This window comes from Thalassophryne amazonica, chromosome 15 (assembly GCF_902500255.1).
Source record: "Thalassophryne amazonica chromosome 15, fThaAma1.1, whole genome shotgun sequence".
Lineage (NCBI taxonomy): Eukaryota > Metazoa > Chordata > Actinopteri > Batrachoidiformes > Batrachoididae > Thalassophryne > Thalassophryne amazonica.
In genome coordinates, this window is record NC_047117.1 from 20,793,740 (window position 1) to 20,808,406 (window position 14,667).

Consider the following 14,667-nt stretch of genomic DNA (forward strand, 5'->3'; position numbering starts at 1 on the left):
GTTGTATAGACATCTGTAATGAACTTTTATATGAGTAAGATTGCAAACTCAGCCATCAAAGAGTGACAGAGGAGCCTTTAGAAGACGATAAAAGGTGAGTGTGGTGACTTTATTTCGCGTGTCCTACTTCCACGCGGATGTGTGCGTCTCACCTGCGCTCGAGGCCCCGCCCGTCCCCCCGCGCGCCCTCTCTCGCGCTGCGGTAGGAGGTTCCATGCACACGATGACGTTGCTCTGACTGCGAGTCCTGACCGACTCCTGCGTTTGTTTGTGTGTCGGCTTTTTTTCTTTTCTTTTTTTAAAATCTCCAGGCCCCGGAAACGCGCGGATGTGCACAATGACGGGCCGCGACGCGAGTTGATGCTGCGCCGCCGTCCGACAGCCGAACGCCGCGGATCGTCCAACGTCCTCTCGGGATTAATGCGCAGTGTGTCCGCGCCGCCTGTCAAACTCACAACTATGTGTCGGAAAGAGTCGACTGGAGACATTTGTTGATATTTATCGAGTTTGCTTCTCTCCTTTCTTCTTTTTTTTTAATCCTCTGGATTACCGCTGCCCAGCAACAACAGCCACCTGACAACTCCAAATGTCGTAATTAAGGTAAGGAGCTGCGCGTGCCCCCTTTACCTTTTAATTAAACGTCATAAAGTTTAACGCTGCAGCCTAACACCATTTGCTGGAGAGAGAGAGAGAGAAAAGCAAAAACCAACCCATCATCTAGCGCAAAAGTTCCTTTTCCTGCGAATGAGTTGCGCTATCTTTGAATTAAATGGATATACGTGCAGAGATTTCTTGAGTTGTCAAAAACTCTCAATAAATGTGACGTAACTTATTGGTGTCTGGGGGGGAATCAGATTCTTTTTTTTATAGCGCGTCCTACAGAGAGAAACGAGTAGCTGTCTTCTGTGCAAAGTGCATGACTTATTATGCTGCAGGTAACGTGAAGAATGACGACCTGCACACGGAAACGCGTGCGCGTGAAGCACGTGCTGCGCTGTCAGTGGGGAGTGATATTTGCGGTGGGGGAGATAAAGTGCTTTCTGTGTTTTTGCAGCACATGAAAGAGCTCGCCCGGCCGCTCAAACAACATCTCAAGTTGTGTCGCAGCTCTGTTGTGACTGCGAGAGTAATAACTATTGAGTGACAGCTGTCGGGCCAATGCGTGCGTCAGCCCAGGTTGCTGCTGGATTTGTGCGTGTGCTGTCCAATGAGAGGGCAGCGAAGGCGGGGTTTTCGACAGCCCCGGTGACGTCACGCGGGCGCGTTAACCCTCGCGGCGCGGCGATAACGAGCTGCCGTGCAGCCGCAGAGGAAATCAAAGTTTCAGATTTAACCTGGTCTTTGAAAAGCACAATGCATGTTTGCTGATTAAGAAATATATATAGAGAGAGACTGCGGTAATTTTCCTAAAAATGTTTGCTCATATCTTCTGAGCTCATAGTGCAACTTTGTTCGCCCCAGATGTATATATTTAATAGGAATTACATTTATTTATTTAGCACGTTCAAATCAAATATAGACAGTACTTAAAATAAATAAATAAATAAAAATACAGCGAAATATACAATAAAACACAATGATAAAAGCAAAAAGTTAATTACCTTAAACGTAAAGTTAAAACATTAAGATATCCTCCTCCATTTAAGTTTATTGCATCTTTCCCAAGCAAAAAACAGTGGTAACCACGGACTGACAAATATACTTGTTAAATGTGATAGGTCATTTATAATTTTTTTTAATATTATGTATTTTTGCAGGAGTAAGGTGTAGGGCTTGAACAGGAAAAAAAAGTTAGTCCATACCAGCCAGTTTGAGTAAGCAATAATTCATAAATAATAAATGTTATATTCTTGTAATCCACCCCATAAAAAGAACATATAATAACGATGAACTGATTAGTTGGTAGTGAACTTTAATGCAACAGTTCCATTAAAAAAACGTTTATGTTGCCTATGTACACTCCTCATTTATTAAAAGAGCAGGTAAAGTTTAAGTTGAGTTATATAATTGCAAATGAATGGCCATAATTGTGTATAAATTAGTTTGTTTTGCTATTTCTGAGTATTCTTGAGTGGTTTGGCAGTTTTTCCTCACAGATAAAATCCACAAAATAACCCAAGTCAATCCAGTATGAAAATTTCCCCATAACAAAACATTTCAGTGTGCTAAGAAAACATTTATTAACCTAAATTTAAACAATCAATAAGATGTATGCTCACCTCTGGCATCGATTTGGCATACCTGATGATCCTGTCAGCAGTACAAAAACATCCTGCGCCTTTAATAAACGTGAATAGTGTAGTATCCCGGAAATTTGCAACAGCTGCGGTGTTTCTGTACAGTTTGTCTGCCACCTGCTGGACATGGGCCTGACTTCACATGTGCATGAAAGTTGCTAGCAAGCTATGCTAGCAAACCTATGTGAAAATGTGACGCCAACAATGTGGAGAAATAAAGGATGAAATATCCAACAGAGCAGGAACTGAAACTGGAATTAAGGAATGGATAGAATGTGTGGCTGGGCATGACGCCATCACTGATCTGCAGTAATGATGAAAAGTTTTGGCATCATCCCCAGCCACACATTCTATCCATTCCTTAATTCCAGTTTCAGTGAATGTCATATGAATGTCATATATAAAGGCTACAGTCAGGACAGGGACTATTCGTGTACATGCACATATTTTGCTTGTACGTACTGTTTTAAATTTAAACTAAAACTTCATTTTTTTAAATAAAATGTTTTAATGACACTAAAGGCATCAATCAATACTTGTTTATCAATCATAGTAGCATGCAATTACAGACGAAGTGTATCTGTTAGAGGTGCACATCATTATTTCTGCCGTTGCTAAAGCAAGACTCCATCACTAAGTAACATTCGATCTACAGCATAACTAACTCGAAGACTTATTGCATTTGTTGAAGGGTGATTCTTTAACTACGGGCACTATTGGCCTTGTAAATGTAATTTCCACCACACCATTGCCTTACAATATAAAGCGCCTTGGGGCAACTGTTTGTTGTGATTTGGCGCTATATACATGTGCTCTGATGTCACTGTTTATCTCCATAGAAACTACCCAAACAATCTTTCATACAAACTGTTTAGGGACATTACAGTGTTGTGGTGGAAATTACGGCAATAGTGTGGGACAACTACATTTTGTTTAAAAAAAAAAATCACAACAGTTGTATGACATTGAATACCCCAATTATGTTTTGATTATTTTACTGATATTTTATTCAGAGATATTTTAAAACATTAGAAAAAATGTTTCTTTACCATTCATTTTTATCATTGAAGATCAAAAGTCTGGGTGTGGTACAAGTACAAAACGGCAATATTTGCATATAATGATGCTGAAAAAAGGTGAAAAGGTCATCATAGACTACTAGAACAAATTTCTTAACACACTTTCATTGTAAAGATAACTATAAAAGTGTGAAATTTCCCCTTTTTTCTGTTTTTCATACAATATGATCAAAGGACATAATAAGTGCCCGTAGTCTAAGAATCACCCTGACGCTTTTGTCGGGCAACAACTGCATTTAAATTTCTGCAGCGCCCTCTGATGGTCACAATTGAAAAGTCCATGTGTGTCACAGTTCGGTTGTGTCTAACTCCTGTGGAGGAATTCTCACAGACTGGTGGTGATTCCATTTCCAGTAGAGTCTTTTTTTTTTTTTTTTCTTCTTTGTACTAGCTGGTACTGCTCCCGTGGTTATAGACTGCCACCCTGGTTGACCTGAGTGTGGCACCCGCATCACATTTGAGGAGTCCCACAAGAAACGTGAAATAAACACAGGACACTTGATGTCACGCAAGTCATCATGGTCACATATTTAGCACGTTTTCTTTGTTTTTACCATATTATTATTGTTATATAGGAATATTTTAAAATGACATTTCAATTTCCCACAAAAAGGGGTGACATCTTAATCCAGTTATTTCGACTTTCACATTTTAAAGGAAGATTTTTATGGAACCATCAGGCAGAAGGAGAGTAATTGCAAAAAGGAGTTTTGAAGAGCTGTCATTATTTCTCAATCATTGTTTTTCTTATTTATTAGGTGATGAGGCAACTATGGAGACCAAAAAACACCAAAGTTTCTTTGATGGAAGCGATGCAGAGAACAAGTGGTCTCAGGTCCCTCTCACCATGGAGTACTGCTGCAGTGCAGAGGATCCAGATCTAACAAGCACTGACATCCTGATGGACATTGTCAATGTCAGCTGCCCTTCTGGAAGCCCACTCACTGACTGCAAAGACAAAGACGTGAAGCAGGAGCAGCCATTGCTTCGGCTAAACCAGAACCAGCCATTTGTCCTCCCGTGCGTCAACAACTCTCTGCATGCTCATAAGCAGGAAATGGACTCTAAGGAGCTTTCCAAGACTGTGGCTGAGTCCATGGGCTTGTATATGAATGCTGCCAGAGAGGCAGATTTTGCCTTTAGCCACCAAGGCAGTAGTGCCAGCCCTGGGAAGATGTATCCAGTGTGTGGACGGCCCCTGGAGGAGAACCAGTGTGGTATCACCTGTAGCCCCAATTTAAAGCCATTTGGTTTCCAACAGCCAAGCACCACGATTACAGAGTGCGCTCCAGGCACTCCAGTTAGCTCAGCTCCTGTGCTGGGTTCATCTCTGTCCTGCAGTCCCCAGAACTCCAGCTCTATCTCCAGTCCTGGGGGGAGTTATAATCTGGTGTCATCTACCACAAGTCCCCCAACATGCTTTGGACCGATGTGCTCTTCAGTGGGCAGCCCTGTCAGCCAGACTTCTTGTGTTCCATCTCTGGCTAAGATCAAGCGCAGGAATTCAACCACGTGTAGCCCTGTTGAGTCCAGCACAGTGGGCTCACCACCGCTAACCAGTCCTCTCAATGTCATGAGATCCCCCATGTCCAGCCCTCAGAGCATGAGTAGTGTGAGATCCCCTCCGTCTTGCAGCACTACATGTAATATTAGGTCATCTGTCTCAAGCCCAACGGGTGGCACCACCAACAACTGCAACATAATAAGGCCCTCGATCTCCAGCCCGGCCACAGGGGGCTCTATGGGTGTCAACAGCCCGCAGAACCCGTCCTCCGGTGGGTTTTCTGCATCTAGTCCTGTCAGTGGACTGGGTTTAGTACAGAATGATACCAACAGCCCAGAAGCAGCAGGTCTGACTCGAGACCCGGACTTCAAGAACTTTGAGTTCCCTAAAGTAGAGGTGGTAGATGGGGAGGTGTTCAGTGTAGGCCTAGACCAGATGGGGATGGTTAAGTATATTAAGAAAGAGCCTGAAACTGATTTCAGGAGCATGTGCTTAGGTGGCTCTAAGTGTAATGTGAGTAGTACATCCTTTATCACGCAGATAAAGAGTGAACCCAACAAAAATGAAGGGTGTATGAATAAACAGCCCTTTGGGGAGCAGTCGCCATCTCTTGGCCTATTCCCTGCATCCGAGACGACCTATTTATCTCTGAGGAATAACATTGACGAATACAGTCTTTCGGGCATTTTAGGACCCCCTGTTTCCTCTATAAATGGCAACTATGAGTCCGATGTGTTTTCCAACACTGTCCTGTCTAAAGGGGTGAAACAGGAGTCGAATGATGGCAGCTATTACCAAGAGAACAACAGCTTGCCCACATCGGCCATTGTTGGAGTTAATTCCGGTGGACACTCATTCCATTACCAGATTGGAGCGCAAGGAACAATGTCCTTCACACGGCATGATGTGAGGGACCAGTCCAACCCTTTGTTGAATCTAATTTCCCCTGTGACGGCGTTAATGGAGTCATGGAAATCTCGGCCAGCCATGTCTCAAGGGTCGCTGTCGGCCAGAGGTGATGTATATCCGGGTCAGAACTGCATCACGGACAGGTAAGAAAAAAAAAAAAACTTGACGCATGTTCTTGTTTTTTTTAGAGGGCAGCAGGTATAATTTTTTTTTCTCTCATGGGCTACAAGAAAGACAGAGGGCCACATTGTTTCAGTTTGACTCACACTGCATGAAGGATTTGGGGCATTTGCTTTGAGATGTGCAAAATAATAACAGCAGGGCTTGAGAAAATCAGCGGGATGCTGGCTGAGGGGAACTAAAAGACCCTGTCCAGGTCATTGTTATGATAACTGTGTGAGTCCAGATTTTGCGACCACTCCACTAGGTTTTTTTTTTTTTTAACTGTCACACAGAGGCAAAGTTTTCCTCTTATATGGAGTTTGGGTATCTACAGTAATAAAATTTATTGGTCTTTTATCTGGAGAACCAACTCTGGCCTTGTGCAATGCAAATATCTGTTTTCATAGGCTCCAGGCCATTGAAGAGATCATAAATTATGAATGACTGATTACATGCTTTTGTTTTCAAAGCCATGAAAAAAAGTCTGTTTTCCAAAGGTGGGGGATAAAACGTTAAAATTGAAATCTATAATATGCTCCAATTTTGCAACTTTAACACAGTTGTTGTGCTTCCAACATGTCCTAGTTGCTCACAAAGCTGAAAGAACTAAATGAACATCAGCAGTAATAATTTAATATCGCCGTCATGATATAGAAGATGAAAAGTGGAAATTCATCAAAAGTGAAGTTTTTGGTGCTGCAGCTGCAGAATTTGCTACTTTCTCTCTTTTTTTTTTTTTTTTTTTTGCATTGTTAAATAGACCAGCAAAGACTAATTGACTATTAAATTACTGAATAACTATTTTGATAATCGATTAATTGTTTTAGGTCTTTTTTTTTTTTTTTTTTTTTTTTTTGAATATCCAAGTTCTCTGATTTTAGTGACTTAAATGTGAATATTTTTGGGTTTATTTCTTCTCTCAACTGAATACATTTGGGCTGTGGACAAAACAAATATTTTAAAGGCATCACCGTGGTCTCCAGAAAATGTTGATTGATATTTTTGACCATTTTCTGACATTTTGTGGACCTAACAACTAATCAATTATTCAAGAAAACAATCGATTGATTAATTGATTTTGAAAATAATTGCTATTTGCAGCCCCCATTGCTGAATAGCAGTGGATGTCTTTACATACAGTTGCTATTAGACCTGCAGACAATGAATGAAAATTCATTCATTATGAAATTAATTGCCAACTATTTTGATGAATTGAATATTCATTGTGAGTCTTCTTTTTTTAATCTCCAGATTTAGTTGTTTCTTGCGCAGTCATCCAGTTTTTAGAAGTGCTTACCCCAGACAGATTTCCCATACAGTACCATGCTGTCTGCATTCCTTTATAATATGGAAATTACATCCAGGGCATATTGAGTGAATTGGAAATGTGCATGTGTCCATCCCCTGACATATCTAAAGAAAACTCGGTAAGAAATTTGTCACTGTCCAAATACTTATGGGCCTGACTGTATACTATGTCCATGAGCGTTCTGCATTCTGTGGACTTGTTTGTGTCTGCATTTATTCAAACTGTAACTGACCGATAGGTCTGACCTGATTATCTTATCAGGATGTTTTGTTTTTTTATCATGTTTTATTCACCTTAATCGCACAGACTGCTAAAGAGGACGGATACACTGTGTGTGCTATAACAAGAGCTGCAGTAGTGAGGCGCATGCTGCAGCTCCGTTACCTTGGAGGTAACCCATATGGCAGGAGCCAAAGCGATGTTGACGGGATCACTGCCACCTTGGTCCTAATGAGATCCAGCTTAGCTCTAATGTCAGGCAGGATGACAGTAAGAGGCCACATGGCAGGCAGGCAGGGCAGCGCCCAATTGGATGCATGCATACAGCATATACACATCCGTAGCAAACGCGTGTGCTGCAGCACTTAAGTCATACGTGGGCATATTTTATCCAGCCTGAAATCTAAACATGCTCTGCTGCAGATCTGTTGTGGCCAGGACCAATTTTTCATTGGCAGATCTGTTGTATAACTAATAAAAAAAAAAAAGCACAAAAAAAAAAAAAAACCCACCTCTTGTGACTGGTGTGTAATCCCCGGGCTCTTTTTTTCCCCTTACTTTGGTTTCCTCTGTAAATGCTTTTAATTAAAAATGGCTGCTCATCTGAGCAGCCTGGATTACTTTATGAAGAAAAAAAAAAAACAGATTCAGAAGAGAGGAGAGTTAAAAAAAAAAGTCACAATCATCAGAATTATTATATTTGTTTTAATTTATTAAATGTTTGATCAATGATGCACAATAGACTGAGTTTTTTAAGAGAATGTAATATAAAAAAAACAGTCTTGTATTTTTCATTCTTCAATATTAATACTCTTTAATATTAACTTTATACTTTCTAATTTTCAGTTCATTATGATAGGAATTATTATTAATAGAAACATATTATAAACTGGCCTATATTAAAGTCCTGGATTATGTTTTCATGTTGCCAGATCTCCAAATGTCTTTTCACTGTATTTCGGACATTTCTGGTGCTTATTATTGCAGCAGTGTTTTATGAAATGGACTTTCTCCAAAATTTGTTGGCCTTCAAAATGAGCGCACACACACACACACACACACACACACACACACACACACACACACACACACACACACACACACACACACACACACACACACATTTCATTTTTCAACCTGCTCTCTTTTCCACATCCATAAGCAGCACCTTGCATTACATATTCTTTGCTTTGAGTTGGCAGCGTCCATGGCAAGGCGGCACCAGACTGAAGCGTGCCTTATGCGTTGTGCTGGACCATGGCCAACTCTCAATGTTCTGCGCAGTGATGAAAAGGCATACTCCTGAGGGCGCACTAATAAGCCTTTAATTGTATGTTCCTCCGTTAAATTAATGGATGGAAATGATGTGATTAATTCAGACACTGCTGGATACTAATATCCCATTAAGTCTCAACACCAGGCTTACACAGGGACTCCCAGTGCATTATGGGTTCCTGACTATAAAACGGACAGCTGCTTGTTTGGGTTGTGAAAATAACGTTGGTACATTGGAAGACGGTGTTGGGGGATGATGGGTCTCCTAGCTCCATGGGTCAATGGTCTTCATGGGACTAGGTAGGGGCATGTTTTTTTTTTTTTTTTTTGCAGTGGGGGGAATTTGCAGTAAATGTACAAATATGCACTTTCAGTTACATTTAAAATGCCTACTACCTACATGTTATTAATTCGCACACAACACAACCAGAACTAAAAGCGATCAGTCGGCCTTCTGACAACATACAAATGCAAATTTGGAACAGTTTTGAGGACCTATAGGCAAAGCAGAAAGCTACACAGCTAATGCTAAATGACACAGTCAGATTCGTGGCTGCTTTCCTTTAGGTGGCGCTGTTCTCCATCACTGTTTGTGAATGTTGGACTCTCTGCGTAGCCAGATTGTGTTTCTTGGAAGGAGTTCTTTGACATCTATCTATCTAGATAGATAGATAGATAAAATATTATAATAGCCAAGTGGCCTCTGTGTGCGTTTATGCGTGCATGTGTATGGGTTCTATCACGGAGAAACTGGGGAGAGCTGACATTTGACGTTTGGTATGCTTATGTATTTTGGATCAGGGATGAACGCTGCGAAAATGGAACGTTCATAGGACTAATATTTTTGGAGAAATTAGCTATATTAGCTAACAACTGTGAACAATGGACACTTTGCTGCATTGCACTATGGGAGTTTGGAGTTTGGTTATTTTAATGTTGTCATTGTGGTTCATGTTAGTTTAACACTGTTAATGTCATTGATTGATTGTGTTTTTGTAGTTCAGCTGGTTTAGTCAGTTTAGATAAGTGTCATGTTGCTGGAACCATGGGTAAAAACTGTAGTACATTTGATGTGTTTTGCCACCATCTTGGTTTGTGGGTGTGTAAAAATAAAAGCATCTGTTTGTGGTAGAATGCAGAAAAGACAAACAACAACAACAAAAAAAAACTCTGCATGTGTGTGTATAACTTCGATCACGGACAAACTGGGGAGAGCTGACATTTGCCGTTTGGTATACTTATGTATTTTGGGTTCAATGAACGCCGCCAAAACGGAATGTTGATAGGACTAATATTTTTGGAGAAATTACAGATATTAGCTAACAACACTGAACAATGGATATTGATCATTTAATTCTGGACTCACACGCCATTCCAGCAGGGGGCGGTAAATCATCTTTATATTAAAAGCATGTGTGCGTGATTTTATTTAATAAGTGCAATGTAATGTAATAATATAATTGTAAATAAGTTAAAAATACATGGATGACACAAGAAAGTGAAAACACATATTTCCATTGTGGTCTATTTAAAAATGAAATGACAAAATAGACTTAAAATAATAATAATAACACTGATAATAATCATAATAATAATGATAACAATAATAGTGTGTATATGATAACAAGAACCTAAACAATTTTTAAATACATTAAGACAGTAAATTAACATTAACAAAATGATGTAATTAACAGGAAATAAAAGGGTTTGAGTTCTTCTTCTAAAAACTGTTGAGGTCTAAGGTTCTAAAAACATCCTGGACTCACACACCAGTCCGACTCATTATAGAAACTTTGCATAATGTATTGCCACCCTTGAAAAATGTCAGCTACTTATTTTATAAACACTACTCAATCTAGAGCCTGTGGATGTCCACGGGCAACACATTAGTGTGTGTGTGTATTTTCACTGTTTTGCAGTTGTGAATCTCGCACCATCTTGCGGTCCGTGACACACTTGAGAGGTCAGTTTCAGCAGAGTTCCGGTTCAGGTTCATTTTGCTCATTTTGAAATGGATGCCTGCAATACATTTCAAAAAAGCTGGGACGGGGGCAACAAAAGACTGGGAAAGTTGATGAATGCTCGAAGAACACTTTGGAACATTCCACAGGTGAACAGGTTAATTGGAAACAGGTGAGTGTCATGATTAGGTATAAAAGGAGCATCCTCAAAAGGCTCAGCCGTTCACAAGCAAAGATGAGGCGAGGATCACCACTTTGTGAACAACTGTGTGGGAAAAAAAATAGTCCATCAGTTTGAGAACAATGTTTCTCAACATTGAATTGAAAGGAATTTAGGGATTCATCATCTACAGTCCATAATATAATCAGAAGATTCAGAGAATCTGGAGAACTTTCTACAATTAAGCGGCAAGGCTGAAAACCAACATTGAATCCCCGTGACCTAAGATCCCTCAGGTGGCACTGCATTAAAAACCGACTTCATTGTGTAAAGGATCTTACCGCGTGGACTCAGGAACACTTCAGAAAACCAGTCAGTTAACACAGTTCGTCTGGGCCCGAGCTCATTTGAAACGGACAGACGCAAAGTGGAAAAGTGTGCTGTGGTCTGATGAGTCCACATTTCAAATTGTTTTTGGAAATCATGGATGTCGTGTCCTCTGGCCAAAAGAGGAAGAAGACCATCCAGATTGTTACCAGCGCAAAGTTCAAAAGCCAGCATCTGTGATGCCATGGGGGTGTGTTAGTGCCCATGGCATGGGCAACTTACACATCTGTGGCGGCACCATCAATGCTGAAAGGTACATCCAGGATTTGGAGCAACACATGCTGCCATCCAAGCAATGTCTTTTTCAGAGACATCCCTGTTTATTTCAGCAAGACAATGCCAAGACACATTCACAACAGCGTGGCTTCATAGTAAAAGAATGCAGATACTAGACAGACCTGCCTGCAGTCCAGACCTGTCGCCCATTGAAAATGCGTGGTGCATTGTGAAGTGCAAAATACGAGAACGGAGACCCCGGACTGTTGAACCGATGAAGTTGTACATCAAGCAAGAATGGGGAAAGAATTCCACCTACAAAGCTTCAACGCTTATTGAGTGATGTTAGAAGGAAAGGTGATGTAACACAGTGGTAAACATACCACTGTCCCAGCTTTTTTGAAACCTGTTGCAGGCATCCATTTCAAAATGAGCAAATATTTGCACAAAAACAAAGTGTATCAGTTTGAACATTACATATCTTGTCTTTGTGGTGTATTCAATTGAATATAAGTTGAAGAGGATTTACAAATCATTGTGTTTTTATTTACATTTTACACAACGTCCCAACTGCATTGGAATTGGGGTTGTACAATGTTTGCACACCTCATGAAGTATGGGCAACAAGACAACATCGGGGCACAGCAGAAGTTCATCACAGGTGCTACACCTCTTCTAGAGAACCCGCTCCACTTGAGAGAACGTGTCATCATCATAATCGCCCGTAAACTCACTGGATCAACGCCATCCACATCCTTGGTTGCCATTGTTTCCATGTGCTGCCAAGGGGGTTTATGGGAAACGTTAAAGTACAGAATAGCCAGGTTATGTTGGGAGCAGTGATGCCGGTAATGCATTACTTAGTAACGCATTACTTTAACCACTTTTTTTAGTAACAAGTAATCTAACGCGTTAATCTTTCCAAATCAGTAATCAGATTAAAGTTACTTCTCCAAGTCACTGTGCGTTACTATTATTTTTGCATTGTGGGTCGATAGCAGCATTAAACTTGGTCCGTGGGCAGGAGGTCGGGGTTCGACTGAACTGCCCACTTTAAGCGAGCTGTGAGCTTTTAATCTGCGGTTTTCTACAGCAGCTACGACTCGTCCTCACCTCTTAAAGCGCAGTGACAACAGCACACCTGCACTGAGCTTTACAAAGACATTTTTATGCTTTTTTCGCCTTTATTTAGAATTCTGAGCTGAGCTGCTCCGTATCTGCTGCTAAAAACAGCTGATCCTCCGCAATGCGTCAACAACTAACACTAATTTCCACTCAAATGCACCTAAACTCTCTTTCTGAGGAGCACATGATGTGAAAACTCAATATAACTTTCTTACCTGTAAATCTGGTCATGTTTTCTGCATAAATATGTTATCCATTCTTTGTGCTCAGACGCCAAAGCAGGGGCGAATCCAGATTGAATGGGGGCGTGGGGCAGGGATGTGCCCCCCCCACAACACCCCTAGATTAAAGGTCCAGTTTTGAAGCCTTTTTTGTTTACTACAACTACTAATACTACTTATAATAATAATAATAATAATAATAATTTGGACAAGTAAAATGTTTAGAGAGAATTTAAATGTTAGAAAAATGGTAGAAAGAATTCAATAGTTACATTTATAAACAATGTAGGTTAGAAATGGCAAGTTTTACTGTTACAGTGCTGTCAACAGTTAAATATGAGGTCAAGAAAGACGTCTTTATTTTACTTTTTATAAAACAAGTATTTATTTTCATTGAAGTCAAGAAAGGGTGACTATAAAGTGAGTTTTGGCAAAACCGGTATCATTGTCATGTTGAGGTGGCAGAGGGTTGTTGTTGGCAGCTGGAAAAAGTAACTAAAAAAGTAACTAGTAATCTAACTTAGTTACTTTTCCAATTGAGTAATCAGTAAAGTAACTAAGTTACTTTTTCAAGGAGTAATCAGTAATTGGATTACTTTTTCAAAGTAACTGTGGCAACAATGGTTTGGAGTATGGAAATTCTTTGAAAGGGGGGCTACAGCCCTATCAGACTACTCTCTAGAGCTACCTGTGGTTGGCCATGTAAAAATATAAGGTCTGTGGAGGGATTGTCAAAATGCACAAAGTGTTTAGGGCAGGGGGCATTTGTGGGGAGTGTGTTACCATGTTATAAATCATAAATTAATGGTTGACAAACTATTATCCAAAGATATGTATTGTATTTTCCCTGTGAGTAACAGGGCAAGAATAGTATTAAAGTGGAATTCTGGTGTTAATGGGCTCTATTTTATTATGTTTTTCTGGGCTTGTTCTTCTTCTTACAACAGCAACAAGCCCTTCCTCTGCAATCCACAATGACTCGTTGTGAAGCGTCACTGGACAGGAGTCTAAAGTTAGCGGATAACTGTATAATCAGTTGTTTTCAAAAAGTTTCTATCATTAAATACATTCACATTTTTGCTACCATGGGGATCCTCTCTGTGCTGCCAGACACTTGTAGAGACATTTTCACCTGTTCATTGGTGACAAGAAGCAGTTTACTGAGTGTGTTTACAGCTTGCCCTGTACAACTACATTATGTAGCCATTTAGCCCGTGACGGTGTTCACATTCTACAGCACAAATTAAAATAGTTTTCGTCCCAAGTGAAAAGATGAACCTCCCCCAACTCCCCCCCCCCCCCCCAAAAACAAACATCTAAAAATAAAGCTCAAACTGAAAAATTTAAGTTTGCCTTTAATGGAGTCAGTCATGAGTCAGCAAAAACTCTGTCTTCTGATAGATACAGGTGAGGACCAGTGACCCTCGTGTTTTGGGCCATGTTGGTGTCTTTTAACACGCGCAGTGGCCACAACATAAAATAAAGACAGAAAGGCTGTTTATGTGGCTTATGAAGCCTTGTTGCGCTTCACAGGGTTTCTATGGCCATTTCCAAAAGAAAATGTTGCTTGTTGGGTTAATGTAGGTAAAACGTTTTTGTAATTGTTCTGAACTATGTTCACGACCTGTTAAACAGGCAAAGTCACTGTACAGCAAGTTGATCTTAACTGCAGTATTACACGAGGTCTGTTAAAGTATCGGACCTTTTTTATTTTTTTCAAAAACCTGATGGATTTGAATCATGTTTGCTTGCATGAGCAAACCTTGAACCTTCGTGCGCATGCGTGAACTTTTTCACGCCTGTCGATTGCATCATTTCCTGGTAAGCAGCCTTTGTGTGAGGTGTGTGTCGTGCGCTCGGCGTTTTTTCATTCCAAGGAAAATGGTGGAACGACTGGAGCAGC

At 40.5% G+C, this 14,667-nt stretch overlaps 1 protein-coding gene across 2 annotated transcripts in view; it reads left to right on the forward strand.

Annotated features, from left to right (window-relative positions):
- The first annotated feature begins 285 nt into the window (after positions 1–285).
- The window catches only part of nr3c2 (nuclear receptor subfamily 3, group C, member 2), a 218,334-nt gene continuing 203,952 nt past the window's right edge, over positions 286–14,667 (forward strand). For both annotated transcript variants that reach the window (XM_034188377.1, XM_034188378.1), the window contains exons 1-2: positions 286–600; positions 4,075–5,872. In XM_034188377.1, the coding sequence (XP_034044268.1) occupies positions 4,089–5,872 (1,784 nt within the window). In that variant the 5' untranslated portion in view covers positions 286–600; positions 4,075–4,088. The remainder of the gene's footprint in view (positions 601–4,074; positions 5,873–14,667) is intronic.